The sequence below is a fragment of the Scyliorhinus torazame genome, chromosome 2 (assembly GCF_047496885.1).
Source record: "Scyliorhinus torazame isolate Kashiwa2021f chromosome 2, sScyTor2.1, whole genome shotgun sequence".
Classification (NCBI taxonomy): domain Eukaryota; kingdom Metazoa; phylum Chordata; class Chondrichthyes; order Carcharhiniformes; family Scyliorhinidae; genus Scyliorhinus; species Scyliorhinus torazame.
This window is the reverse complement of record NC_092708.1, coordinates 27653510-27681231: the sequence shown is the minus strand read 5'-3', so window position 1 is coordinate 27681231 and position 27722 is coordinate 27653510. Positions and strand designations below refer to the sequence as shown.

General features: G+C 45.3%; 1 protein-coding gene across 2 annotated transcripts in view; it reads left to right on the top strand.

Annotated features, from left to right (window-relative positions):
- The window catches only part of pdia5 (protein disulfide isomerase family A, member 5), a 242909-nt gene that overhangs the window by 70975 nt on the left and 144212 nt on the right, over positions 1-27722 (top strand). For both annotated transcript variants that reach the window (XR_011933713.1, XM_072469890.1), the window contains exons 9-13: positions 6484-6575; positions 15507-15578; positions 16200-16336; positions 24174-24244; positions 24438-24601. Coding sequence is in view for 1 of the 2 variants with exons in the window: in XM_072469890.1 (XP_072325991.1) it covers positions 6484-6575; positions 15507-15578; positions 16200-16336; positions 24174-24244; positions 24438-24601 (536 nt within the window). In the remaining variant the exon portion in view is untranslated. The remainder of the gene's footprint in view (positions 1-6483; positions 6576-15506; positions 15579-16199; positions 16337-24173; positions 24245-24437; positions 24602-27722) is intronic.

Here is a 27722-nt window from a genome sequence, read left to right as displayed (position 1 = left end):
CCCTGAGCTCCCACATCGCACACTAGGAGCATGACACGGGTCTGAGATCTCCTGCCATGTCTTAAACTTTCGGTTAACTTCAACAATTACAATTCCCCCCCCCCCCCCCCCAAAATAAATAAATAAATAACGAAGAAAAAAATAAAAATAAATATACCAATGAAAAGAAAAAGAAAACAGAAACACTACTTACCAGTCACTTACCAGGGATAAAAAAGCACCTCTCTCTTTCCCCCCCCCCCCCCTCCACAAACCCCGAAGCTTTGAATTCCCACCTAGATTCAAAAGGGTTGTGAATCTATGGAATTCCTTGCCCAGTGAAGCAGTTGAGGCTCCTTCATTAAATGTTTTTAAGATAAATATAGATAGTTTTTTGAAGAATAAAGGGATTAAGGGTTATGGTGTTCAGGCAGGAAAGTGGAGCTGAGTCCACAAAAGATCAGCCATGATCTCATTGAATGGCGGAGCAGGCTCGAGGGGCCAGATGGCCTACTACTGCTCCTAGTTCTTATGTTATTATTATTATTATCAGCAGTGTTTTACTAGGATGTGGCCTGGTATTGAGGGTATTAGCTATGAGGAAAGGTTGGATAAACTCGGTCTGTTCTCACTGGAATGACGGAGGTTGAGAGGCGATATGGTAAAAGATTTATGAGTGGCATAGACAGAGTGGATGGTCAGATGCTGTTTCCTTAGGGAGAAGAGTCAAGTACTAGGGGACATAGGTTTAAAGTGCGCGGAGAAAAGTTTAGAACAGATGTGCGAGACAAGTGTTCTACACAGAGGGTGGTAAATATAGGAACGCGCTTCATGGGGAGATGGTGGAGCAGGTACGATAGCGGCATTTAAGGGGCATCTGGACAAATATATGAATACGGTGGAAATGGAAGGATACGGGCTCCGTAAGTGCATACGGTTTTAGTTTAGGCAGGTACCATGGTTGGTGCAGGCATGGAGGGCCGAAGGGCCTATTCCTGTTCTGTATTGTTCTTTGTCCTTTGTCGTATTCTGTCAAACCCTGTAAGAATTCTGTCATCCTTCAATGAGATTGCCTCTCAATCTTCTAAGCTCTAGAAAATACAGGGCCCAGTCTACTCAATCGTTTCTTATAGGACAATCCCACCATCCGTCTAGTAAACATTTACTGCACTCCTTCTGTACTGAACACCATAATTCTGGCATGGTCTCACCAAGGCTCTAGACAGCTGCAGCAAGACCTCCTTATTTCTGTACTCCAATCCGCTTGCAATAAAGGCAAACAAACCATCTGCCTTCTTAATTGCTTGTTCAACATGCATGTCTGATTTCAGTGACTTACGAACAAGGCCACCCACGTCCCTTTGACCACACAACTTTCCAATCTCTCGCCATTGATAAATATTTTGCATTTATGTTTTTCCTACGAAAGTGGATCATTTCACATTTTTGTACCTTGCATTCCATTTGCCATGTTCTTGCCCGCTCACCCAGCCCGTCTACGACTCCTAGAAGCCTCTTTGCATCCTCTTCACAACTCACATTTCTCCTAGTTTTGCGTCATCACCAAACAGCAAAATATTACATTTGGTCCCCACATCCATATCATTGACATAGAGTGTGAATATAACCCAAGCACTGATCCTTGTGTTATCTACCACACTAGTCGCAACTTGTCGTCCTGAGACTGACCCATTTATTCCTACTCTTTGTTTGGGGTCTGTTAACCAATGCTCAATCCATGCAGTATATTGCCCCCAATCTCTAATTTTTCTTAAGGTCCCATGTAAGAGGTTATTATCGAAAGCCTTCTGAAAATCCCAATTCACTACATCCACTGGTTTCTCCTTATCTATTCTAGTTGCGTTCTCAAGAAAACTCCAGGTTTGTCAAACAAGATTTCCCCCTCATAAATCTATGTTGTCTCTGCCAATCATACCATTACAGATATATAGAAAATAGAAGCAGGAGGAGCATATCTGCCCTTTGAGCCTGCTCTGCCATGCATTATGACCATGGCTGATCATAAAGTTCAATCCCTGATCCCGCCCCCCCCCCCAAAAAAAATATTCCTTTAGCCCCAAGAGTTATATCTAATTCCTTCTTGAAATTACATGACGTTTTGGAATCAACTAGCGAATTCCACAGATTCACCACTCTCTGGGTGAAGAACTTTCTCCTCACCTCAGTCCTAAAAGGTTTACCCCTTATCCTCAAACTATGATCCCTAGTTCTAGAATCCCCCACCATCGGGGAAATTCTTTCTGAATCCACCCTGTCTAACCCTGTTAGAATTTTACAAATTTCTGAGACCCCACCCCACCCCCATTCCAGGAATCAGCCTGGTGAACCTTTTCTGCACTCCCTCCATAGTAAGAACATCCCTCCTCCAATCAGGAGACCATAACTGCACACAATACTCCAGGTGTGACCTCACCAATGCCCTATACAATTGCTGTAAAGCATCCCTATTATTCTCAAATTCTCTTGCTATGAAGGCCAACATACCATTTGCCTTCTTTACTGCCTGTTGTACCTGCATGCTTGCTTTCGGCAACTGATGCACGAGGACACCAAGGTCTTGCTGAGTATCTACCTCTCTCAATTTACACCCGTTCAAATAATAATTTTGCTTCCTGACTGCTAACCAACCTTCTGTTCATCTCGAGACACTACCCGCAACCCCATGCTCTTTAACTTTACATAACAATCTTGACAATGTAAGACCTTGTCAAGTCTTCTGAAAGTCTAAATAAAGCACATCCACTGGGTCTCCCTGGTCAACTCTGCATTATTTTCGAAGTGCCCAGTTATCACATTCTTTATAACAGATTCTAGCATTTTCCCCACTACTGATGTCAGGCTAACATGCCTGTCGTCTGTTTTCTCTCTCCCTCCTTTTTTAAATGGTGGGATGACATTTGCTACCTTCCAAATGTGCAGGAATTGTTCCAGAATCTATTGAATTTTGAAAGATGATCATATCCATATCGCTCAGGGTTGTAGAGTCCACATTCCGGGATGTAGATAATCAGATCCAGGAGTTTTATCAACTTTTAGTCCCATTTAATTTCTCCAGTGCTGCTTTTGTGCTAATACTAATTTCTTTCAGATCCTCGATCTCACTAGTCCCTTAGTTTTCCAGTATTTCAGGGAGGTGTTTTATTTTTTTGCATCCTCAGTAAAGACTGACACAATAATTATTTGGCTTCTCTGCCATTTCTTTATTTCCCATTATAAATTCTCTGCTCTATCTAATGGGCCCACGTTTGCCTTTGCTAATCATTTCCTTTTTAGATAGTAAAGAAGTTTTTGCGTCTGTTTTTGTGTTTCTCGCCAGTATACTTTCATATGCTATTTCCTCTTCATCAGTTTCTTGGTTCTCCTTTGCTGAATACTAAAATGTTCCCAGTACTCGGGCTTACTATTTTTGGCAACTTTATAAGCCTCTTCCATTGATCTAACAGAATCTTTAACTTCTCTTGTTAGCAATGCTTGAATCGCCTTTCCTGTTGGTTTTTTGTGCCTCAAAGGAATATGTATTTGTTGTTCACCATGTATTAATTCATAGAACAGTACAGCATAGTACAGGCCCTTAGGCCCACGATGCTGTGCCGACCATTTATCCTAATCCAAGATCAACCTAACCTACACTCCTTCAATTTACTGCTGTCCAAGTGCCTGTCCAAGAGTCGCTTAAAAGTCCCTCATGATTCTGACTCAACCACCTCTGCTGGCAGTGCATTCCACGCACCCACCACTCTCGTAAAGAACCTACCTCTGACATCTCCCCTATACCTTCCTCCAATCACCTTAAAATTATGTCCCCTCGTGACACCATTTCCGCCCTGGGGAAAAGTCTCTGGCTATCCACTCTATCCATGCCTCTCATCACCTTGTACGCCTCTATCAAGTCACCTCTCTTCCTTCTTCGCTCCAGTGAGAAAAGCCCTAGCTCCCTCAGCATTTCTTCATAATACATGCCCTCCATTCCAGGCAGCATCCTGGTAAATCTCCTCTGCACCCTCTCCAAGCAACCACACCCTTCCTATAATGAGGCGACCAGAACTGGTCACAATATTCCAAGTGTGGTCTAACCAGGGTTTTTTAAAGCTGCAGCAAAACCTTGCGGCTCTTAAACTCAAGCCCCCTGTTAATGAAAGCCAATACACCATACGCCTTAACAACCCTATCAACCTGGGTGGCAAACCCCACACCCCCATATATCCTTTGATTCCTTTGTCCCAAGTTCTACATCTAACTGCTTCTTGAAACCATGCAATGTTTTGGCCTCACCTACTTTCTATGGCAACGAATTCCACAGGCTCACCACTCTCTGGGTGAAGAAACTTCTCCTCATCTCTATCCTAAATATCCTCAGACCGTGACCCCTGGTTCTGGGCACCCCCAACCTTGAACATCCTTCTTGCACCTACCCTGTCTAGACCTGTCAGAATTTTATAGGTTTCAATGCAATACTCATCTTCTCTCTCTCTCTCTCTCTCTGTCTCTCTCTCTCTCTCTCTCCCCCCACCCCCTTCCATCATTCTTCTGAACTCAGGATACAATCCTAACCCACTCGATCTCTACTCGTACGTCCATCCTGCCATCCCAGGAATCAGTCTGGTAAACCGTGGTAAATCTTGATCTGAGATCCTCTCTCACTAATGTACTGATCCTATTCTTTATTAATAATGCTGTCCAACATCCTTTTTGTCTCTTTCCTATGTGTTGACCATCCTTGAACATTCAGTTCCCAACCTTGGTCACCCTGCAGCTATGTCTCTAATGTCAATTCGGTTATATCTGTTTATTTCTCTTTGTGCCGTCAATTTATCTACCTTGTTGTAAATGTTGTGTGCATTCAGCTGGTGTCTTAAACTGTCTTTATTTTTTTTGCAACCTCTATCCTTATCTGCCGGAAGACACTTAAGTTTGCATGCCCTGTTCCTTCCTGCCACACACGAGCCACCATTTTCCTGATTGCTACATTGCTCTCTGGCTTTCTCCTCCTTCTTCAAGTTATCACATCTTCCTAAACTTGATTCCTCAACCACAGTATTTAATTTCAAGTCCTCTCTTCGACCCTGCTCACATGACCTGCAGAACACTGCTCCCAGCACGATGCAGGTGAAGTCTGTCCCAAACAGTCACTCCAACGTTTCCCAGTACTGATGCCAGTGTCCAAGGAATAGAAATCCATTTCTCTCTCGCTAATCTTTGAGCCATGCATTTCACAATAGGGAACTCTGGCTGCTGTGCAGAAACTAGCCATGACGTCTTTGGCAGAACCCCCCCCCCCCCCAACCCATGACGCCCAACACCTGGAACACTGGGAGCACCGTCAGCTCCAAGTTCCCCTGCAAGTCACCCACCACCCTGATGTGGACACACAATCAGTAGTTATCTTCCAAGGAAAGGGTGGGCAGGTTGGGCCAGTACCATTGACTTCAGAAGAATGAGAGGTGATCTTGTTGAAACATATCATATTCTGAGGGTACTTGATAGTGTGCATGTCTTCCTTCATAGGAGTAGGGACACAGTTTGAAAATAAGGAGTCTCCTATTGTAGATGGCGATGAGAAGAATTTATTTCTCCCAGAGGGTTGTCAGTCCGTGGAATGCTCTTCCCCAGAAAACAGTGGAGACGGGGTCATTGAATATTTTTAAGTGAGTTAGATAGTTCTTGACTGGCAAAGGAGTTGAGACCACAATCTGATCAGTCATGTTCTTCTCAAATGGTGGAGCAGGCTCCTAATCCAGATGTTCGTATCACACACACTTTGATCCTGTGAACTGTGGGACTCTGAGAACACTTTCAACAAACAGACTGTACAATTCCCAGGAGGAGGGTGCTCGCTACCTTCTTGAGGCAATTAGGGATGGAAAATCAGCAATGTCCACATCCCGAGATATTTTTTAAAAGCTTTTTTAGAATAGACTATATCCCAGAATGTTAAATGCATAGGGGTTGACCCTTTCAAAACAGAGGTGAATGCGTGACTGATATTGAGCTGTGTAGGCATTTTGATTAGTATGAAGGGCAGGAGCGAAGTAAAAACAACAAAATGAGAGCATTCCTTCATTGTGTAGGCCACAGTCACTTCCCCCAGATCCCAGAACGGCCTGTTGATGTTTTGTTCATGACTTTACATTCACAGCTCCATTAATCCAGTCTTGGTCTGGTCTTTCCCAGCTCGGGTCTCATTGCATCACCCAGTCTGTTCAGTGATTGAAGCAAAATAAACAAGTGGTAGTTTTAATTGTTAGCTTAACCAAGACTGAACAGAACCATCCTATCTTGAGTTCGGGGATCTGGGACGGCGGGTGAACAACCTACTGCTTACTGAATCCCTAGTAGAATTAGATATTACGGTCAACCCCAACTTAGAATATAATTCGGGAAGATTGTCTCGTCTTAAAATACTATGTCTATGAATTCATCTAGTTTTCGTTAAACATGCAGCCGTTTGTGCACCAATTCTAATGCCAAATGTTTCCTTTATAGATAATGGCTGGGATGAATGTCCATCCATCTGAATTTGATGAAATCAAACAGGAATTTAACATTAAGGGATATCCAACCTTTTGTTACTTTGAGTAAGTTCTTGATACATCAGTAAGGCATAACCAATCCTGTCCGAACAATCTTGTGTGATGTTGTTAAGTTAGACAACTTTATAAAATCGGATGGCTTAATCAGTACTGAGACTTCCTCTTTTTTTTCTCAACTCCTCGCCCCCCCTCTCACTCCTCAAAAGAAAGTATGCCCAAAACAGATTCTGGATACAAATGCGTTTCATCACTATCCTGCATTTATATAGCAACTTTGACGCAGTTAAGGTTCCAAAGGCACATGACAGCAGAATAATTGGACAAAAATGGTCTCGGGCTAAAATATTTGTCCATAGGCAAAAAAAAGAAAGATGAACTTGTCTAGTGCCTTTCGTAACCTCCTGGGACTGGAGGATGTTATGGAGAAGTGAAGGAGGAAAAATGGTGTGGATTTAATTTTGGGAAGGAAATGATGGCGTTAGAGAGAGTGCAGAAGACATTTATGTGAAGCATTCCAGGGGCGAGAAACTTCAGTTCTGAAGATGGATTGGAGATGTCCAGACTCTCTTCCTTGGAGAAAAGAAGACTGAGAGGAGATTTGGTAAGTATTTGGAATATTGAGAGCCTGGAGAGAGTAGCTGGGGGGAAACCGTTCCCATTGGCAGAAGGATTGAGAACCAGGGGCAGAGATTTAAGGTGATTGGTAAAAGAAGCGAAATGAGGAAAAACCTTTTCACACAGCAAGTGATTAGGGTCTGGACTGCACTGCCTGAGAGTGCGGTAGAGGCAGGTTCAATACTGGTATTCAAGAGGGAATTAGATTATTATTGGAAAAGGGGCAATGTGTCGGGCGATGTTGAGAAGGTGGGAGAATGGCACTCGGTGATATGCCCATTTGAAGAGCTGGTGCCGACACAATGGGCCAAATGACTTCCTTCAGTGCTGTAACGATTCTGTGAATGGTCTATAGAAATTTAAGGTGCTGGAAACTACTGTAGGTGAGTGAGTGCGAGACGGTGGGCAATAGGGTATGGGCAGCGAAGCTTTGGATGAGGTGACGTCAAGGAGTGATGAGGGTGTTGAGGCAGCTAAGAAAGTATTGCAGTAGTCAATACGATGAGGATTTAAGTAACACGTGGGCAGAGTCCAGTTGACGTTTATGCTGGGGTGAGGAACTGGTCAGAAACTGTGTCCAATATGAACAATCTGGTTTGACCTGAGACAGTGGGCAGAGAGAGGGTGGTGAACAGTGGCAAGGCCTGCAGTTTGTCATGTGGGCCAAAGCAGTCTTCCCGATGCTTAACTGGGGTGAAGGGAAGATCATCCAGATGTTGGACAGCACCCTGACAAAGTCACGCGCTGGAGGCGGCTTGGAGAGGCGATGGAGAGGTACAACTGGGTGTTGTGAGCATACGGGTGGAACCTGACCCGGAGTCTTCAGAATCCATTGCCAAGGGGGTTGGACGTAGAAAAGTAAAGGATCAGATGATGGGTTTATGTAGAATTCCAGAGGTCATGTATTATATGACAGGACGTGAAAGCACTGCTGGATTCTACAATATTAACAGATTGAATTGCAGGTAAGAGATGTGTGCATTTTCTTCCTGTCTAATTAAATGACACCTCGAAGAGGAAAAATATTAAGTTAGAAGTGAAACACACGATCAACATAATATAATCAGAAATAGTCATTGCATTCTGATTTCTTTAATTTTTTTTTAAGTGGCTTCAGATAGTTTGAGAACATAAGGTGTTTATATCTGTGAAAATCTGTCTTTCTGTTTGTTCGCTCTACCGGAATTGGGATTTTTTTTCCCCCACGGAATGTGGGCGTTGTTGGCTAGGCCATCATTGGTTGCCCATCTTTAATTGCCCTAGAAGGTGGTGGAGTGTCGGCACCTTGATCCGCTGCACTCCACATGGTGTGGGTGCACCCAGAGTGCTGTTAGCCAGGGACTTCCAGGATATTGACGCGGCGGGAGTGCAGGAACGGCGATATGTGCCCAAGTCAGGTATTGAAGTACCGTGTTCTGGTCTTTGTTCAGGAGAACAGATCTTGGCAGATATCCAGGTCTGTTCTCAGTGTACACGTAACAAGCTTGATTAAATAGCCATCTTGTCGATGTGTCTTTTCCTCTCTGCATTGAGTTGAGCTTCAGGGAATAACCCCACGAGGAAGCTGACTCAACACAGGTCTTGAAACCGCTCCGACAAACACCACCGAACCACATTCAACACTAACGTCCAGGCCTCGAGAAGAGCACTAATCTATTGGAACGCCACCAAGTTCCTCTCCAAGCCACTCGCCATCCTGAAATCAATAGCCCACCCCAGTTGGACGTGATCTAATCCCTGAAGCTGCTATGTTTAAACTTATCCAATAGAATTGCAAACAATGTTTAAACTTCACCCAATAGAATTGCAAGCAGTGCATGATTGATCCTCATCCCGACAACTGTGCTTACTAGTAATTTATGTGCATTCATTGTCTGTGAGAAGCAGGACAGCAAAACCCACATCTTGGATTGTTTCACAAAGACAAGATATCAGAAGTGATGTCCTTTTGGCCAAGTTAGCTATCCTAAATCCCATTTGATTACTTATTACAGCTATGTCCTGAAAATACATGTTTAATGGTTAATAATGATTACTCAGACCTATAATTCATCTCAATCCTTAATAAAGTAACTACTAGTAAAACTACTCTCGTGACATCCTAGCTATTCAGTTTTAAAGGTATCATCCTTCAGTGTTGGAGGAGGTTGAGGATTTGGTGTAGGAGAGATACAGAATGATGCTTATGACCATTGGGTAAATAAATATTCTGCCCCAGTCTGTTTCCTTCCCTTCTCACTGGCGAGTATGTTATTTATTATCATTTTTTTTTACATTGACGTGGTCACAACATCAAATAGCCCAGGGATTGTTGTAAACCTGCCCAACCATTGCAAAATATTTGACTGGGGAAGAATGTATCATTGCCCAGATGAGAGGGTGTGTTAAGGGTATGAAGGATTCCATTTGATTTAGTCCTTCTGGTCTGTAAAGCCATCGCTGCTTCTGTGTTTACTGTTGTAATGAGGCTCCCTCTGCTCTCCCACAGAACAATACAAATATTAAACAAATTGAAGGTGGGCAAAACAAAATACTGAATATTCTCCTACCTGACTTTTCTCCTGTCCCTCTGCTAAAGGCGCTGGGGCTTGCATTGGGATAAATTTGCACAAATTTTGGCCTACTTCGCATATCTCGTACAAGACCATAAGACATAGGAGCAGAATTAGGCCACTCGGCCCATCGAGTCTGCTCCGCCATTCAATCATGGCTGATATTTTTCTCATCCCCATTCTCCTGCCTTCTCCCCATAACCCCTGATCCCCTTATTAATCAAGAACCTATCTATCTCTGTCTTAAAGACACTCAGTGAATTGGCCTCCACAGCCTTCTGCGGCAAAGAGTTCCACAGATTCACCACCCTCTGGCTGAAGAAATTCCTCCTCATCTCTGTTTTAAAGGATCGTCCCTTCAGTCTGAGATTGTATCCTCTGTATCTAGTTTTTCCTACAAGTGGCAACATCCTCTCCACGTCCACTCTATCCGGGCCTCGCAGTATCCTGCAATTAGCCATTCCTCGTGTTCGCTGAATCATTTGAGGTTAACAGGCAACTTGGCTGTGTGTGGCAGTACAGGTGAGTTTGACCCAAACTCTGCGCCACATTTACACATTCATTTTTCAAGGGATATGTCACTAGACCATAATTAATCACAAATGGAAACTTTGGCTTGCTGGGGGGGGGAGGAAAACACGCACCAGCCTGCGATATGCAACATCAAAAAAAGTTACCCTCATCTCCACCTTGGATCTTTTGCCAATTATCCTAAACTTGTCCTTCTACATATCAACCCTCCTGCCAGTGGAAGCAGATTCTCTTCTTTTTTTAAAAAAAAAAAATTTTATTCTCCATTTTCACATTTTCTCCCACATTTACATCCATCAACAATAAACAATAATCAGCAAGATATGTTAGTCCCCATAATAACAACAACGATCCCATCTACCCACCAACCCCCAAACCTCAACCCGCATGTTTACCTAAACAAATGACAAAAATAAATCAGGGATTACCCGTAGTCACCCTTAATCTTACACAGCTCCCACCCCCCCACCCCCCACCCAGGTCTCCAGCTCCTCCCGTCCACTGCCTCTTGTAAAACTCCTCCCCCTACCCTCGGTTCCTTCCCCCGCAACTTTCCACCCTGGCTAGACCACTCGGACCCTGTTCCGCCAGGCTCCGATGGCCGCAGCCCCTCCCCCCCACCTCACTCCCGTTCACTGGCCGGCACACACCAGCCAACGTGGAGGCCCCCGCCCGGGTCCCTTTCCCACTTGTCCGGCCCCAGGAAAGCCCAAAGATCCCCTTTTAGCACACAAACCCCGCCTATCCACCTACACCCCAAAGAACTCTCATTTTGAGTGAAAGTCCCGTCCCTTCCCATGTCCAAATATATACCACCTTGGCTCCTTTAATCTCTACACCCGCGCGCAGTGATACAAAAAAGAAAAAAATACAGTTATGAGGTTACATCGGCACATGGCCATTCCTCAATTTGTCAGTTCTGCCACAGTCCTTCTGCTTTCGCAAACTCTTCCGCTGCTTCCGCCGTTCCAAAATAAAAGTCCCTGAGCTTGTTAGTCACCTTCCGCTTCGCTGGATATACAATGCCGCACCGCACCTTGCTAATGTACAGTACCCTCTTCACCCGGTTGAAGGCAGCCCGCCTCCTTGCCAGCTCCACCGTAAAGTCCTGGTATACACGTATACCAGCTCCAGCCCACTGCACCACCCGCTTCTGCTTGGCCCAGCTCAGGACCTTCTCCTTCACCCTGTACCTACGGAAGCACAGAGTCACTGCCCTTGGCGGCTCACTCGCCTTTGGTACAGGCCTCCACGACTGATGAGCCCGATCCAGTTCATATCGGGAGGGGTCCTCCCCCTCCCCCTGTAGTTTTGCCAGCATCACGGCAAAATACTCAGTCGGCTTCGGTCCTTCAACTCCTTCGGGCAGCCCCACAATCCTCAAGTTCTGTCGCCTGGATCTATTTTCCAGGTCTTCCAGTTTTCCTCGCAGATCCTTGTTAGTATCCATCACCTTTCGCATCTCTTTCCCCATCGAGGCAAGTTGATCACCGTGCTGCAATAACGTCTCCTTCACTTACTTCAGTGCCTCCCCTTGCTCTCGCACCTCCGCCACTGCGCTTGCCACCTCCGTCCTCACCGGGGAAACCGCCTCCTCCACCAGCACACTCAAGATCTCCTTCATCTCCTTCCTCACCGTCTCCATGCATTTCGCAATCTGCGCCAACTGCTTTTCAAATTCCGCAGCCATCACCTTGGTTATTTCTTCAGCCGTAAGCAGTGCGGCCTTCCCTGGTGCTCCAGCCTCCATTTTTCCTGGTGACCCCGCGGTGACCTTGCCACTCCCCGACGGACCTCCAGCTGGTTTTTTTTCGGCCGTTTTTTTGCTCACCCTCGACATTTTTCTTTGGGGTTTTTTTCCCTCCTGTGTCTTCGCAGTGCCTCCTCCGTGCCTTCTCCCTTCTTCTTCCGCCTCCGCGGACCCTGGGACTGGGCTTAAAGCCCCAAAATTGCCGTTCCCGAGCGGGGGCTCTCCATTGTGCGGCCGCCTCCCGCCCGCCGTCACCGGAAGTCCGCAGATTCTCTTCCTTCTTCTACCCATAATCTGCAATATTTTCTGCATCTCGCTTAAATCTCCTGCAAGGAAAGTAACCCTGGCCTCTTTGGTCTCCCCACTTAACTGAAACCCCTCTTCTCAGGTACTATTCTGCTAAATCTCCTCTACAAAAACTGTTCCAAAACCGTGACACCCTTCCTAAAAGTGTGCTGCACAGAATTGCACACCATCCCGGGCAGCACGGAGGCACAGTACTGGGGAGTTCACAGCACCAGGGTTCCAAGTTCGATTCCCGGCTGGGTCACTGTCTGTGAGGAGTCTGCACATTCTCCTCGTGTCTATGGGCGCTCCGGTTTCCTCCCACAAGTCCCGATAGATGTGCTGTTCGGTGAATTGGACATTCAAAATTCTCCCTCCGTGTACCCGAACAGACGCCGGAGTGTGGAGACTAGGGGATTTTCACAGTAACTTCATTGCAGTGTTGATGTAAGCCTGCTTGTGACAATAATAAATATTAGTATTATTAAATAATAAAGATTATTATTAAATTGGCCATGCAAAATTGCCCCTGCAATTTATATTAAAAAGAATTGCACACCATACCGCCCCCAGTTGAGGCATGACTGGTGTTTTATTAAGGCGCAGTACAACTTCCTTACTTTTGAACTCCGTGCCTCTATTTATAAAGCCCTGGATCCCATATGCCTTGTAAATGGAGGAAAAGATTTGGAAAGAGAGAGAGTCATCCTTTGGCAGGCAGTAAATTTTGTACACAAGTTGCGAACGTTTAGTTTGAAAGACAAATAGGAATGCACTGGAGAAAAACCGGCTGAATCCAACCAATCAATATTTATTTTCTGCCTTGCAGTCTTTCTTAGAGCAATTCAGTCTAAAGTTTGAGACTGGAGAAAAGAAGCAATTTGCATATGACAATTTGCCTAGGAAAAAAGATGATTTTTAACATTAAAGATGGTAATTACTGTAGCAGAGCGTGATCCTTTGGGGAATGTCGATGAACTTTAATTGGAATTTTGCCTAGACTGATTGCCATTTGTTAATTTGAGCAAATTAGAAAATGTTTCTGAAGTATATTTATAAAATGATGTTTATAGAGTTGCTTAAAATTGATCTCTATAAAAGCTGTTTTAAAATTACTATAGCTTCCTGAGGACCTATTTAAAATTCTGTTTTCAGAAATTGCTCAAAGAATCATTTCACAGCAACTGTCAAATTATGAATTTTAAAGTGTTTTTTTTAATGGATGATTTTCTGTCTGCAGAATTGAAAGTGAGTGATATAGCCTTCACTTAAAAATTTTTTTTTTTTAAATTGGCATTTGTTTTTATGTGAATGCTTCTAATTGCTGTTTATGACTTTGCCGCCTTCTCTGATTCTGTGCTAATGAGTGCACGACTTAGTTGGCCGATCAGATCTGGATGTGATTTTGTAAATTCCCACATCTATGATATTTGCGATGGATTGTGAAGATCCGTAGTTTTTTTTTCAACAGTTACTTTCGGTCAAGGTCCTCTTGATGGCTTTCATGGACAAATGTCTAGTATGACCTCAGGCTCTCTGTTCTAGTGGTGTGGGATGAAGGATGAATGCTGGTCAGGATACCAGGGGCAAAACCCCACTTCTCTTCAAGAGGCCTACTGGATTATGAGGGGCATGGAAAGAGTGGATGGGCAGGCACTCTTTCCCAGTGTGGAGGGGTCAGTCAGGCGGCATAGGTTTAAGGTTCGTGGGTCAAAGTTTAGAGGAGATGTGCGAAGCAAGTTTTTTTACACAGAGGGTGGTGAGTGCTGGGACACGTTGCCAGGGGAGGTTGTGGAAGCAGATACATTAACGGCGTTCAAAAGGCATCTCGACAAATACATGGATAGGATGGGTATAGAGGGATACAGCACTTGGAAGTGCGGAGGGTTTTGGCCAAGGGTGGTATCGTGACCGGTACAGGTTTGGAGGGCCAAAGGGCCTGTTCCTGTGCTGTGTTGTTCTTTTTCCAAAAGGTGCAACGGCATCTTGCGCATCCACCCGGGTGGACGTGGCCTTGATTTAGCATCTCATCTGAAAGATGTCATCTCCAAACGTACAGCCCTCCTGTGCTGCACTAGGTTGCTGGCCTAGGTTATGTGCTTAAGTGCCGGCAGTGGGATTTGAACCCATAAACATCTGACTCAAGCGAGCTTGCTACCCATTGTTTTCATAGATTATCATAGAATTTACAGTGCAGAAGGAGGCCATTCGGCCCATCGGGTCTGCACCGGCTCTTGGAAAGAGCACCCTACCCAAGGTCAACACCTCCACCCTATCCCATAACCCAGTAACCCCACCCAACACTAAGGGAAATTTTGGACACCAAGGGCAATTTATCATGGCCAATCCACCTAACCTGCACATCTTTGGACTGTGGGAGGAAACCGGAGCACCCGGAGGAAACCTACGCACACACGGGGAGGATGTGCAGACTCCGCACAGACAGTGACCCAAGCCGGAATCGAACCTGGGACCCTGGAGCTGTGAAGCAATTGTGCTATCCAAAATGCTACAATGCTACCGTGCCACGGCAAATCAAAAGAGTCAGCTAGCGATATTGCTCTTCAAGCCCATCCATTGGCAGCTGCAGGAAAGCAAATGCATCTGCCAGAAGACGTGACTTGGCCGTTGAGCTGATTTTCCTCAACGTCTGAGAAAGAAACGAACTGTACTCCAGGTTGCACAGCATTCATTTGTCCAGAAATAATTGCTCTTTGCCTGAGGTATTGAAGGGCTCATGGTCTCAGAACTCGAGCTCAATCTGAGTCAGCACTCCTGGTTGCAAAGGGAAGAAAGTATTTTTTTGTTAAACAAATACTACGTTTGTTCCTGTCAGACAACTCTCAGGAACTTGTTTCAGGCCTAATTGCTGCACTGTTTGTTGATGTGTAGATAGTAAAATAAAAATTTGAGGTGCTATTATACCGGATTTTGTGATAGAAAATGTGAAACATGACGAGTCAAATACAAATACTGCAAATGCTGGAAATTTGAAATAAAAAGCAGAAAATGCTGGATGAACATACGGCCAGACCTGCTGAGTTTATCCAGCGTTTCTGTTTTTATCAAACATAATGACAGCTCCTATTTCAATATATGTTCGCCGGATGGCTTTGTGTGAAGAAGTCCCTTCGGCCCATTTAATCCCATGACTCCCCATCCTTCATCAGGAAGAGTTTTGTGCCATGCTGCATGGTTTCCATGATAATTGAGTTTTATTTTTTCTTTGGCTTCTTTCAAAAGGAAGGGAAAGTTTCTATTTAATTTTGAAAACTACGGAGCTACTGCCCAAGATTTTGTTGAGTGGATGAAAAAGTGAGTACGATTAAGTGTTCTATGTATAAAGAAAATTACATGTGCCTTATCTTGCTGACGCTACTGCCATGGATACAAAGGAGGATTTTTTTTTTTTGCCTCTCGGGCTATTTTAATACATTGGCAACTTGAATGCTTCATTGCACTGAGATTATGAATCCTCTTAAACCTTGCCGTTAGTCTAATTATGTTGGGCATGTTTTCAGAATAACTCAAACACATAGTCTATCATTAATTATACCCTTATCGTTCATCTAAACAAATATTTACGAATAGTTTATCGTCTGAAAGTATTTTGTTACCGGATCTAAGCAATCAAAAAGGCCAAAAGCACAAAAAAAATTACTGCTTACTGACGAACATTTTTAGAATGAGATTCTTTGTGTTACATCTTTCTCCAGGCTACTAACTTAAATGCAGCCAGGCTAAATGCACCCAACCATAAGAACAGTTATTCTTAATCTGCCTGGCAAACAGATGCGTTGGTCGGTGGTGGGGGGTGGGGGGGGGTGAGAATTGCAGCATTGTCAAACGGGATCTGGTGGTCGATGGACGGTTTAGACAATTGTCTCTCTGGTGCATTCAGCTACATAAAGCCGTTGCGTTCCTTTTTGCCACCAGTCCGCAAGCAGTGCAGCCAAAAGCCCCAGAGGTCCCGTGGGCAGAGCAGGAGTCTGCAGTGTCGCATTTAACCGACGATAGCTTTGATGGGTTCGTGAAGGAACATTCGGCAGTGCTCGTTATGTTTTATGCGCCGTGTAAGTTGCAGTCTGAATTCAAGAAGACCATTGTCTGTTGCTCGTATGCAAGGGCTAAGGAAATTCAATGGTTCGCCACTCACCTTTATTAATTGCATGTTTGTTCTGGAGCTTTCTTGACATACCTAACTGAAATATGGTGGGTTTCAATGATAATTGCTAGAAATTCAAGTCACTGGAATCTGCGATTTCCTCCTTAAATCCTATCACCTCTCTCCCTGTGTGCATGCAGGTGTTTTAGGCACCGAGGTCCAGACCCCTACCATCCCCTGGGTGCAAAAGTCTTTGCTGGTCTCCCCTCTAATCTTTCTACCAATCACTAAATCTATGGCCTCTAATCACTGACCATTCTGTTAAAAAACATAGAATATATAACATACAGTGCAGAAGGAGGCCATTTGGCCCATCGAGTCTGCACCGATCCACTTAAGCCCTCACTTCCACCCTATTCCCCCTAACCCAATAGCCCCTCCTAACATTTTGGACACTAAGGGCAATTTATCATGGCCAAACCACCTAACCTGCACATCTTTTGGCCTGGTGGGAGGAAACCCACGGGGAGAACGTGCAGATGTGCAGACTCCGCACAGACAGTGACCCAGCGAGGGGTCGAACCTGGACCTGGGACCTGTGAAGCCACAGTGCTACCGTGCTGTCCCGTGTTGAGGTAATTCCCGGCAGCACCCTTATAAATCTCCTCTGTACCTTCGGAACACAGCACCAGCCTTGCCCATGGGTGCATTCCAGGGTGGAGAGAGTAAAGAGTCTGCCTCTTGATTTTCGAGGGACCGCGTCCTGGGATCGAGATGCCATGGAGATTGGTAGGGAGGTGTGTTTATGTTCTAGAGACAACCTCATGGCTCGGTGTCAAAGTTAGATTGATAACACTCGTGTGATGTGACTTTTACCGCAAGAATAATAATAACCTTTATTGTCACAAGTAGGCTTACATTTACACGGCAATGAAGTTACTGTGAAAATCCCCTAGTCGCCACATTCCGGTGCCTATTCGGGTACATAGCGGGAGAATTCAGAATGTGCAAATTCACCTAACAGCACGTCTTTGGCCTGTGGGAGGGAACCAGAGCACCCGGAGGAAACCCACGCAGACGCGGGGAAAATGTGCAGACTCCGCACAGACAGTGACCCAAGCTGGGAATCGAACCGGGGACCCTGGAGCTGTGAAGCAACAGTGCTGCCCACTGTTCCACCATGTTGTCCGATAAACACTGCTCTTAAATATTGCTTAAGCTGTTCTAGAAAGAACAGAAATTTTAAAAGCGGTTGCGTTTTTCTTAAAACTGGGAGGAAGATGCTGATTTTTAATTGTGCAAACCCCAATTTTATATACGCACAGAAAACAACCAGCTGGCCTCTGTCCACAGTTAACTCCACCACATTCTCCCCCTCCCGCCATCCCAGCCTAGCAATCCTCTGATGAGGAAGAAATCTTTAGGCCATTTAAGGAAAGAAAATTCTGGGAATTTCCTCTGTGACCCTCCAGGAGGTTGCTCGGACTGGTACCACCGATGCCTTTTGTACCTTGGCTTGTACGTACCCCTGGGATTAAGGGGTTTTAAACCCCTGAGACACTGAACAGCAGTGACGCGCAGTGTCAGCTTTGTCAACGAGCCAAAGACGGTCTTTAAAATGCTGCTAATCAACACGACTTATTGTTAACCCCCTATAGTTGACAGTCCATGAATTCAGGACAACTGATAACCAAGCAGCAACACAATTTGCTTAATCTCATTTCTGCAGGAAGTGCCATCAAACCTGGCCAAGTCACACTGGCTCGGCTGTAAGTAGATGAGGCAAGGGAGGATTGGTTCTCACTGTCTATTATTTCACTGTTTAATAAGAAATGAGTTTTTGGTTATTATCGAGGCAGCACCTAGTCAATCAAACTGTTGCAGTGAAAATGCAGTGCATTTGTGCTTTGCACCCTGCCAATGGGCTTCCATTTTCACTGACCATCTGTGCTTCGATATAATGGAAATTGAGGGTATAGGTATGGGAGGAAAACTTGGTAAGGAACAAACAAGGTTTGCTTAGAACTATGCAGAATGTACTGTGTAGAAACAGACCATTCAGCCCAGTGGGTTAATGCCGGTGTTTGTGCCCCACACAAGCTTCCCCTCGCTCTACTTCATCCAACCATTTCAGAATATTGTTCTGTTCCTTACTCCATTCATGCGTCTCGATTTCTCTTGACTACATATATGGTGTTCACCTCAACTACAACTTATAGCATATCTTGTATTTTGAGGAAAGGTTGGACAGGTTGGGCCTTTAACCATTGGAGTTTAGAAGATTGAGACATGATATTCAAGCATGTTAAGATCCTGTGGGGACCTGACAGGGTGGATGCTGAGAAGATGTTCCTCCTCTTGGGAGAGACTAGAACCAGGGGACACAAAAATAAGGGGTCACCCATTTATGGTGAGAGATGAGAATTATTTTCTGAGGGTCATTAGTCTGTGGAATACCTTTCCCAGAGAGCAGTGGAGGTCATTGAATAGTTTTAAGGCTGAGTTCGGCAGATTCTTGATTGACCGGGCGGCACGGGGGTGCAGTGGTTAGCACTGCTGCCTCAAAGCGCTGAGGACCCGGGTTCGATCCCGGCCCTGGGTCACTGTGTGGAGTTCGCACATTCTCCCCGTGTCTGCGTGGGTCTCACCCCAAACGATGTGCAGACTAGGTGGATTGGCCAAATTGCCCCTTAATTGGAAAAAAAATTATAATCGGGTGCTCTAAATTTTTTTCAAAAGATTCTTGCTGACGAGGGAGTCAAAGGGTCTGGGGGTAGGAAGAAAAAAATGCAGTTGAGTGCACAATCAGAGCAACTTTGACCTGATTAAACAATGGAGCAGGCTCGTGGGCTGAATGCCCTATTCCTGCTCCTAATTCGTATGTACATAATGTAGCCACCTAAAATGGCTGATTCCCGATTAATTTGGGCAAACCCTGATGTAAAATGACGAACTGAAAAGGCTGATGGGAAAATCAGCCAACAGGGCACAAACGGACAGCTGCAGACAGAACGGTGTATTCGGCTCTGGGGAAGTCGGCCCAGACCGATACCTGCAACCATTAGCAGCACATCAACCCAGCCATCTGCAGTTTAATCGGCCATCCCCGAGAACAATTGCTACAAATTAGCAATTGAAAGCCGATCCAGGCCTCTCGGCGCCAGCAGTGGCCGAGACAAAGAAAGGCGAACGACCATCCTCCGATCAAGGAATCGCCCCATTATTGGAGCATATCGAACCTAGTGATTGGGACCAAGTCCAATCACTTGGGACCAGGGTCAAGGTCCGCCCTGAGAGGCGGGAAGCCCCTAGGAACTATAAAGATAGGGGCCAAGTTCAGATCGACCTTTCTTCTCCTACTCTCAACCTTCAAGACCCTTCGACGAAAGAACAAGTAAGTCTTACTCCAACGATCGCTACCAGATAGGCGTTCCAGACTATCGACCCGTACCAGCCTTTTTGAATCCCGCAGGCCAGACCCAATTCGATAAGCCATTCGTTTCCCTGACCTGGTGGGCCATCACCAAAGTTAAGTATTGGCCTTTAGTGGGAGGTAATAGTCTAGAGGTAGTATTGTTGTATAAGTATTTATTGCTGTATATAATAAATGATCGTTGATTTAACGTTTACTAAGCGATGTGCTGCATTATTAATCATTACTCGAGCTTGGACCACGTGGTGGTATCAGAAAGATACCTGGCGACTCGTGAGCAAAGGTGACAGAATTAGAGCTAATAAAACTAAGGCTAATAAGAGCAACAATATGTACTTACATGTTGTGGCAGTGAGTTTCACGTTCATCATACTCCAAATGAAGGAGATTCTCCTGAATTCCCTGTTGTGTTTATTAGTGACTATCTTACATTTATGGCTCTTTAGTTCTGGTCTCGCATGACCTCAACAGATCATCCCTGGGTCTTCGCTTTTCTTAAGGGAAAAGACCAATCTAATTCAAGATTGCCTGATAGATTTTTTAACTTGAATTCTGAATTTTCTCCCCTCTCTTCCTTTTCCAGGGGCAATGGCTACTTGTTGTAGAAAGGCCCATTGCAGTTATTAGGCCCCCCCAATGCCACCCACATGAGCACGCGATTCATTTGCCAGCCATGAGTGAATGTCTGCAAGCTTATTGGCTGCTCCGTTGGGTGGGGTGGGCGCCTCAGTGAAGGCCTTGCCCAATCAGCTACTGTACAAATGGACTAATCAATGAAAGGACTCCCTAGGTGCTGTTCATTTTAAAAATTATTTGACTGGGTGTGGCATCACTGGCATGACCAGCGTTTGTTGCCCATCCCTAATTGCTCTTGAACTGATTGCCTTGTTTGTCCTTTTCAGAGGACAGTTAGGAGTCAAACCACATGAATGTGGCCTGGAGTCACATGTAGACCAGATTGGGTAAGGCCGGCAGATTTCCTTCCCTAAAGGGCATTGGTGAGCCTGATGGGATTTTATGATCATCAGTGATAGTTTAACTGAGAGTAGCTTTCAATGCCAGATTTATTAATTGACTTCGGGAGTAGGCTGCTCGGCCCTTTAAGCCTGCTCCGCCAATCAGTAAGATCATGGCTGATCTGACTGTAACCTCCCGCCAACCCCGATAACCTTTCACCCCTTGTTTATCAAGAACCTATGTGGTTCTGCTTTGTAAACATTCAAAGACTCCGCTCCCACTGCCTTTTGAGGAAGGGAGTTGCAAACAGCAGTAGGCTGGACAGCCCCTCGAGACAGCTCTGCCATTCAATACGCCCACGGCCGATTTACCTCAGCTTCACTTTCCCGCCCTATCCCCATGTTCATTGATTCCCTTAAAATCTAAAGTTATCGATCTCAGTCATTGAGCATCCACATTCTTCTGGGTAGGGAGTTCCAAAGATTCGCAACCCTCTGAGCAAGAATCTCCTCCAGGTTACTACAATTACTCTACAGGTTAGCTCTTCCGGCCAGTAGATTAACTTGTTTACTCTGAGGTGAAGCAGTGAATGTCCTTTGAGAAGCTGACAATTGGTTCCACGTGAACGGTACCACGAATTAATTATAATTGACTTATGTGAAGTAGCTGGGATTACTCTCGTCTGAGCAAAGCAACTCCCCAAAGTGTCTCCGACAGAACCTTCCAAACCAGCAAGCACTACTACCCAGAAGGACAATAATAATCTTTAATGTCACAAGTGGGCTTACATTAAAACTGCAATGAAGTTACTGTGAAAAGCCCCTAGTCGCCACATTCCGGCCCCTGTTCGGGTACACGGAGGGAGAATTTAGAATGTCCAAATTGCCTAACAGCACGTCTTGCGGGACTTGTGGGAGGAAACCGGAGCATCTGGAAGAAACCCACGCAGACACGGGGAGAACGTGCAGACTCCACACAGACAGTGACCCAAGCTGGGAATCGAACCTGTGACCCTGGCGCTGCGAAATAACAGTGCTAACCACTGTGCTACCGCGCCACCAAGAGCAGCAGATGCATGGGAACACCACCACCTGCAAGTCTCTCCTCTCTTCTCTCTCCCCCCCCCCCCCCCCCCCCTGCCAAACCACACACCATCCTGACTTGGAAATATATAGCTGTCCGTGGTTCAAGATCCTGAGACCCCCTTCCTAGCGGCATTGAGGGTGTACCTACACATGGACCGCAGCGTTTCAAGGTAGCTTGCCACCATCATCCCGGGGACAATTGGGGATGGGCAATGTAAATGCTGGCTTAGCTAGAGATGCCCACATTCCGTAAAAGAATTAAATAAAAGGTTAAGGGGTGATTTCATTCAAAACCGCAAGAGAGCCTGAGAGAGCAGTTTGGGGCGGGAGGGGGTTGTGCGAGATGGGAGGAATGAAATTCACTCGCTGACGAGTCACGGATTTAAGACAATTGAAAATAAAAGTTGGGAGTGGATGAGAAATGTAGTCGTGCGATTGAGTTAAAATCTAAAATACGTTGCCTGAAAGGGAGATGGATTTTTTTTCAAAATGGAACTGGATATACGTGAAAAGGAAAGATATGCAGGGCAAAGGGGAAAAGACGGGGGAATGGAACGAATTGGTAGTTTTTTCAGAGACAAAATGGACTGTTGTGCTGTAAGGTAACATAAATGTAGGGGTTCATTTGGCAACAAGGTGGATGAATGCAGAGTTTTGGAAAAACAGGTGCAATCTGTTAAAACGAGCCAAAAATACCTCCACCCTTGGCCTCTCTAAAGAGTTTTTAAATGGAGATTCTCTCAAGTGCATTTGAACAGTGACAGGTGTGTGTTAGTAAGACTGTATGCACCGCTGAGGTGGCAGCTGGTATTTGCCACAGTGACAGGAAGTTATTAAACATGGAAATAATAGCTGAAGAATAAACCTTTCTGCTTATTGCTGAGGCAGAGTCGGCTGGCCAATTATTACTGAAATGACATTGAGCATTCTGTTGATGTTTAGTTCCCAATTGTCCTTAATTCATGGACCGTCAATTATAGAGGGTCAATAATCTGTTTTGTGTTGATTAACAGCATTTTAGCAACTTGTTCTGTTTGGATTGTTGCCAAAACTAACACCAAGTACATCACTCTATCTTCTGTTTGCCTGTCCCTATGGAGCCCTGCTATCTTTGGGGAGAGAAAAAAAAAACTTTTAGTTATCTATATTCACGACCACCGGACCTCCCAAGCACTTTACAGCCAATGAAGTACTTTTGAGTGTGCCAATTTGTGCACAGCACTCTCCCAAAAACAGCAATGTGATCATCACTGGATAATCTCTTTCTTTGCAATTTTGACTGAGGAATTGTTATCGAGCAGCACACCTCTCTTCCTCTCTCTCTCTTTTTGTGTGTGCAAATTGGCTGCTGTTTCCTCTATTACAACAGTGAATATACTTCAGAAGTACAACAGTGAATATACTTCAGAAGTACATTATTAGCTGTGAAGCACTTTGGGTTGTGGAAGGTGCTGCATAAACCAAAGATTTTTTGGGGGAAGGCAAGTGGCAAGAACAAGAAATACTCTAATGTTTTTAATATTAAGGAAGTTTTTGTTAATAATAATCGCTTATTGTCATAAGCAGGCTTCAATGAAGTTACTGTGAAAAGCCCCTCGTCGCCACATTCCGGCGCCTGTTCGGGAAGGCCAGTATGGGAATTGAACCGTGCTGCTGGCCTTGTTCTGCATTACAAGCCAGCTGTTTAGCCCACTGTGCTAAACCAGCCCCTCGGGAGGGGAATTTAACTAATGATGAAAAAGAAGAGAAAACATTCAAATATGTACCAGTTTTCTTCGTTTTTTTTAAAAATAACAGCCGGAACTGTAGATTGGGAAATATATAATTTGGCCCGTGACATTCTTTTCCACCATCCATGCATGTACTTCATCTTGAATTCAATCCCGCCCAATTAATCTCCTCCTTTGCCCCACATACAACCTACTCTATTGTGGCCTCTACTACCTTATCCAATTAATCTCCTTCTATATCCCCGGTACTGTGCACACTCTAGGGTGCACTCTATCTAACCCATTTAATCTCCTGAAGAAAGGTGCTGTATAAATATTTACACATTGCAGGGTGATTAATCCTAGAATATTCCTTGCATCTCTCCAATTTAACCCTGGTCTGCGATTTACTGTAGAGTACATTCCTCTTCCGAGCCCAGTTTGTCACAGTCCATTTTCTTTCCCTCTGCTTTTTAAAAAATATTTGCTTACACCCTCTGTGGTTGCTGTGAAATAATGCCGATCTGTCCTGGACTGGAGTGGACATTTTGTGTAGTTGCAGTTATAAAGTTTCTCTTGCGATGGATGCATTCTGAACCTTGGATCTGTTTTCAATTGTAGGGTGTGGTCACTGTAAGAAGATGAAGCCAGATTACGAGGAAGCTGCTGAGATGCTGAGTAACGACAGTGATGTAAGAAAACGTTGGGTGTTCTTCCTGAAACTTCAACCGGAGTTATTGGTTGGTGGAGCTGGCGCACCTAGAAAGGAGAAATAATGATGCCGTTGCTTATAGCCACTTCTTAAAAAAAAAATGTCAGCGTGCTTTTTTGACTTCCCCTCTGCTCGCTTGCTCCTCCAGTTACTGTTTTGCTTTGTTAACCTAGAGTCCAGGCGTGTTGGCAGCAGTCGACGTCACAGCTCAGAAGTACTTGGGCGAAAGGTATCAAATTACAGGCTTCCCAACACTGAAGTACTTTGAAAATACTGAAGAGAAATGGACACTCCCACATCTGCGGACCAAGGACAAGATTATCGAGTGGATCTACAAGTACGTTATTGGCCTCCACCAACATTTATCATGGCTTGTACTGCATTTCTCTCAATGACAAATCCATCTGCAAGACGTTTTTAAAAACACATTTAGATCGCCCAATTCATTTTTCCCAATTAAGTGGCAGTTTAGCGTGGCGAATCCACCTAACCGGCATATCTTTTGGGTTGTGGGGGCCAAACACACGCAAACATGGGGAGAATGTGCAAACTCCACACAGACAGTGACCCAGAGCCGGGATCAAACCTGGGTTCTTGGCGCCGTGAGACAGCAGTGCTAATCACCGCACCACCATGCTGCCCTCATCTGGAGGACTTGAGGCACAGGGCACCACAGAAGGTGGCACGGTAGCACAGTGGTTAGCACTGTCGCTTCACAGCTCCAGAGTCCCAGGTTCGATTCCCGGCTTGGGTCACTGTCTGTGCGGAGTCTGCATGTTCTCCCCGTGTCTGCGTGGGTTTCCTCCGGGTGCTCCGGTTTCCTCCCACAGTCCAAAGATGTGCGGGTTAGGTGGATTGGCCATGCTAAATTGCCCCTTAGCGTCCAAAAGGGTTGGGAGGGGTTGCTGGGTTATGGGTATAGGGTGGAGGTGTGGGCTTAAGTGGGGTGCTCTTTCCAAGGGCCGGTGCAGACTCGATGGGCCGAATGGCCTCCTTCTGCACTGTAAATTCTCTATGTCTAAGGTGGAATGGAATACATATGGAATGATTGGCAGATGGGTCCCAGGCTTGTGTTTAATCAGTGATTGGCTGAAGTTACAGACTCTTGAGCAAGTACCTCAGCCACACAGCTGCGTAAATCACTGGACAAAAGATTTCTGCACCTCAGTTGATGCCTGGGTTAGGTCCACATTTAAATCCATATATCTTTTTCTTTATTCGGCCAGGGGATGTGGGCCAGCATTTATTGTCCATCCCTGAGGACATTTAAGAGTCAACCACATTGCTGTGGGTCTGGAGTCACATGTAGGCCAGACCAGGTAAGGAGGGCAGATTTCCTTCCTTAAAGGACATTGATGAAACACATGGTTTTTTTTGACAGTGCAGAAGGAGGCCATTCGGCCCATTGAGTCTGCACCGACCCTCTGAAAGAGCACCCTACTTAGGACCAATCCCTCATCCTATCCCTGTAACCCCACCTGGGGCAATTTTACATGGCCAATGCACCTAACCTGCACATCTTTGGACTATGGGAGGATACCACAGCACGTGGAGGAAACCCACACAGACATGGGAAGAATGTGCAAACGTCACAAAGACAGTCACCCAAGGCTGGAATCGAACCCGGTTCCCTGGGGCTGTGAAGCAGCAGTGCTAACCACTGTGTACCGTATTTTGAAGTGCCGCTGTTGCAATAAAGTTATCACAAGGCGCCTCACAGGATCAGTTATACAAAACAAATGTGACGCCGGCCCATTTCAGGAGCTGTTGGGACAGGTGACCAATAGCGTAGCGAAAGAGCTGAGTTGTGAGGATTGCCTGAAAGGAGGGAAGAGAGGTTTAGGAAAGGAATTCCAGAGCTTAGAATCAAGGTAGCTTGCAGCATGTACCCAAGGGTGGAGCACTGGAAATCCGCTCTGAAGAAGAATCATACAGACTCGACGTTAACTGTGTTTCTTTCTCGACAGATGCTGCCAGACCTGCTGAGTTTATCCAGCATTTCCGGCTTTATTTCAGCCCGCAGTATTTTGCTTATTACTTCTAATTACAATCAAGGCTGTGTAAGAGGCCGAATTGGAGGGCTGCAAATATCATGGAAGGTTGTCGGGCTGGAAGATGTTTAGAGAGATAGGGAGGGGTGAGGCTTGGTGGGTCTTGAAAGCATGGGTGAGGAATTTGAAAACGAGTCTTGCTGAACTGGGAGCCAATGTAGCACATGAGATGAGTGAACGGTAATATGGGCAATTTGTGGGCAGTAGAATTTTGGATGAACTCAGATTGACGGACGGTGCAGAGCAAGCCAGGAGATCATTGGAATTGCTAATGCAAAACTTACTACCCCAGGTCCACTGACAGGCCTGTCGTCACTGAGCTCGACACTGCTTTCCATACAAGTCCACCCCCCCCCCCCCCCCCCCCAAGCTGCTGGTTGTTCTTAATGGTTCAAGAGGTGATATCGATGTGCTCTTTGATTGTGACAAAATCGCTCAACAGTTACTGCTTCGGTGGCAGCCTGCAGATAAGTGACTGTGTCAGACGTAGTGTCACTCACCAGGAACCACGGTGGAACTAATTACTTTTAATTTGACATTTTGATGACAAAAGGTTGAGGAGCAAATCCTCAATGCTATAAACCTTTAATTAAATTGTGTAAGAGGAAAGGGAAGCGACTTGGTCTAATCCATTCGGTTTGTGGAAAATGTATGGAAATTTCAGTCTCCTGCTATTTGGCAGTCACCCTGCTCGCCCTGTTCAGAATTCTCAATGTTTTTTTTTTGATCTATTAAAAGCATAACCAAGAGCTGAAGCTGGCTCAGAGAACTGTTTTATTAAAATCCCCGAGCAGCTTCTGGCAGGAAATCCAAATCCTACACTTGACATTTTCTCCCTCTGCCGCTGCTAAATATTGGAAGCATTTTATCATATCGAACTGATGGTTATGGAACCGCTCTCTGAATATACAATGAAAATGATTTAAGGAGAATTTGACTGGGCTGGAGCAAGTTTATTTTCACTAATAAAAAGTCCCATTTGTTTGGTTGGGGATGAGGGGTGTTGCGAAGGAGACAGTCCTGGAAAACCTGGGTTTGTCTCTCCTTCCGCTCCCCAACCTTGTCCTCCACATCTGCAACGAGCACTCGTACGTCAAGCGTGAATGGGCCAGATGCAACTGGAAACACCCGCTACTAGGACTGCCATTCAAGGTGGTTTGGGTTCAGAGACCAGCTGCCCACAAGCCACTGGTGTAGCGGCAACTTTCATCCGTGTTGCACCTTTGGCCAATGGAACATTCTACGGCACTTCACAGAGGCACAATTAAACAAATATTGGCACGGAGCCAAAGAAGAAAATATCACTCTCTCCCAATCGGAGTGCTACAATACTCAGATTTCTGCTCCTCCAATTCGAACCTCCTGCACGTCCCGATTTTAATTGCTGCACCACTGATGACCATGGCG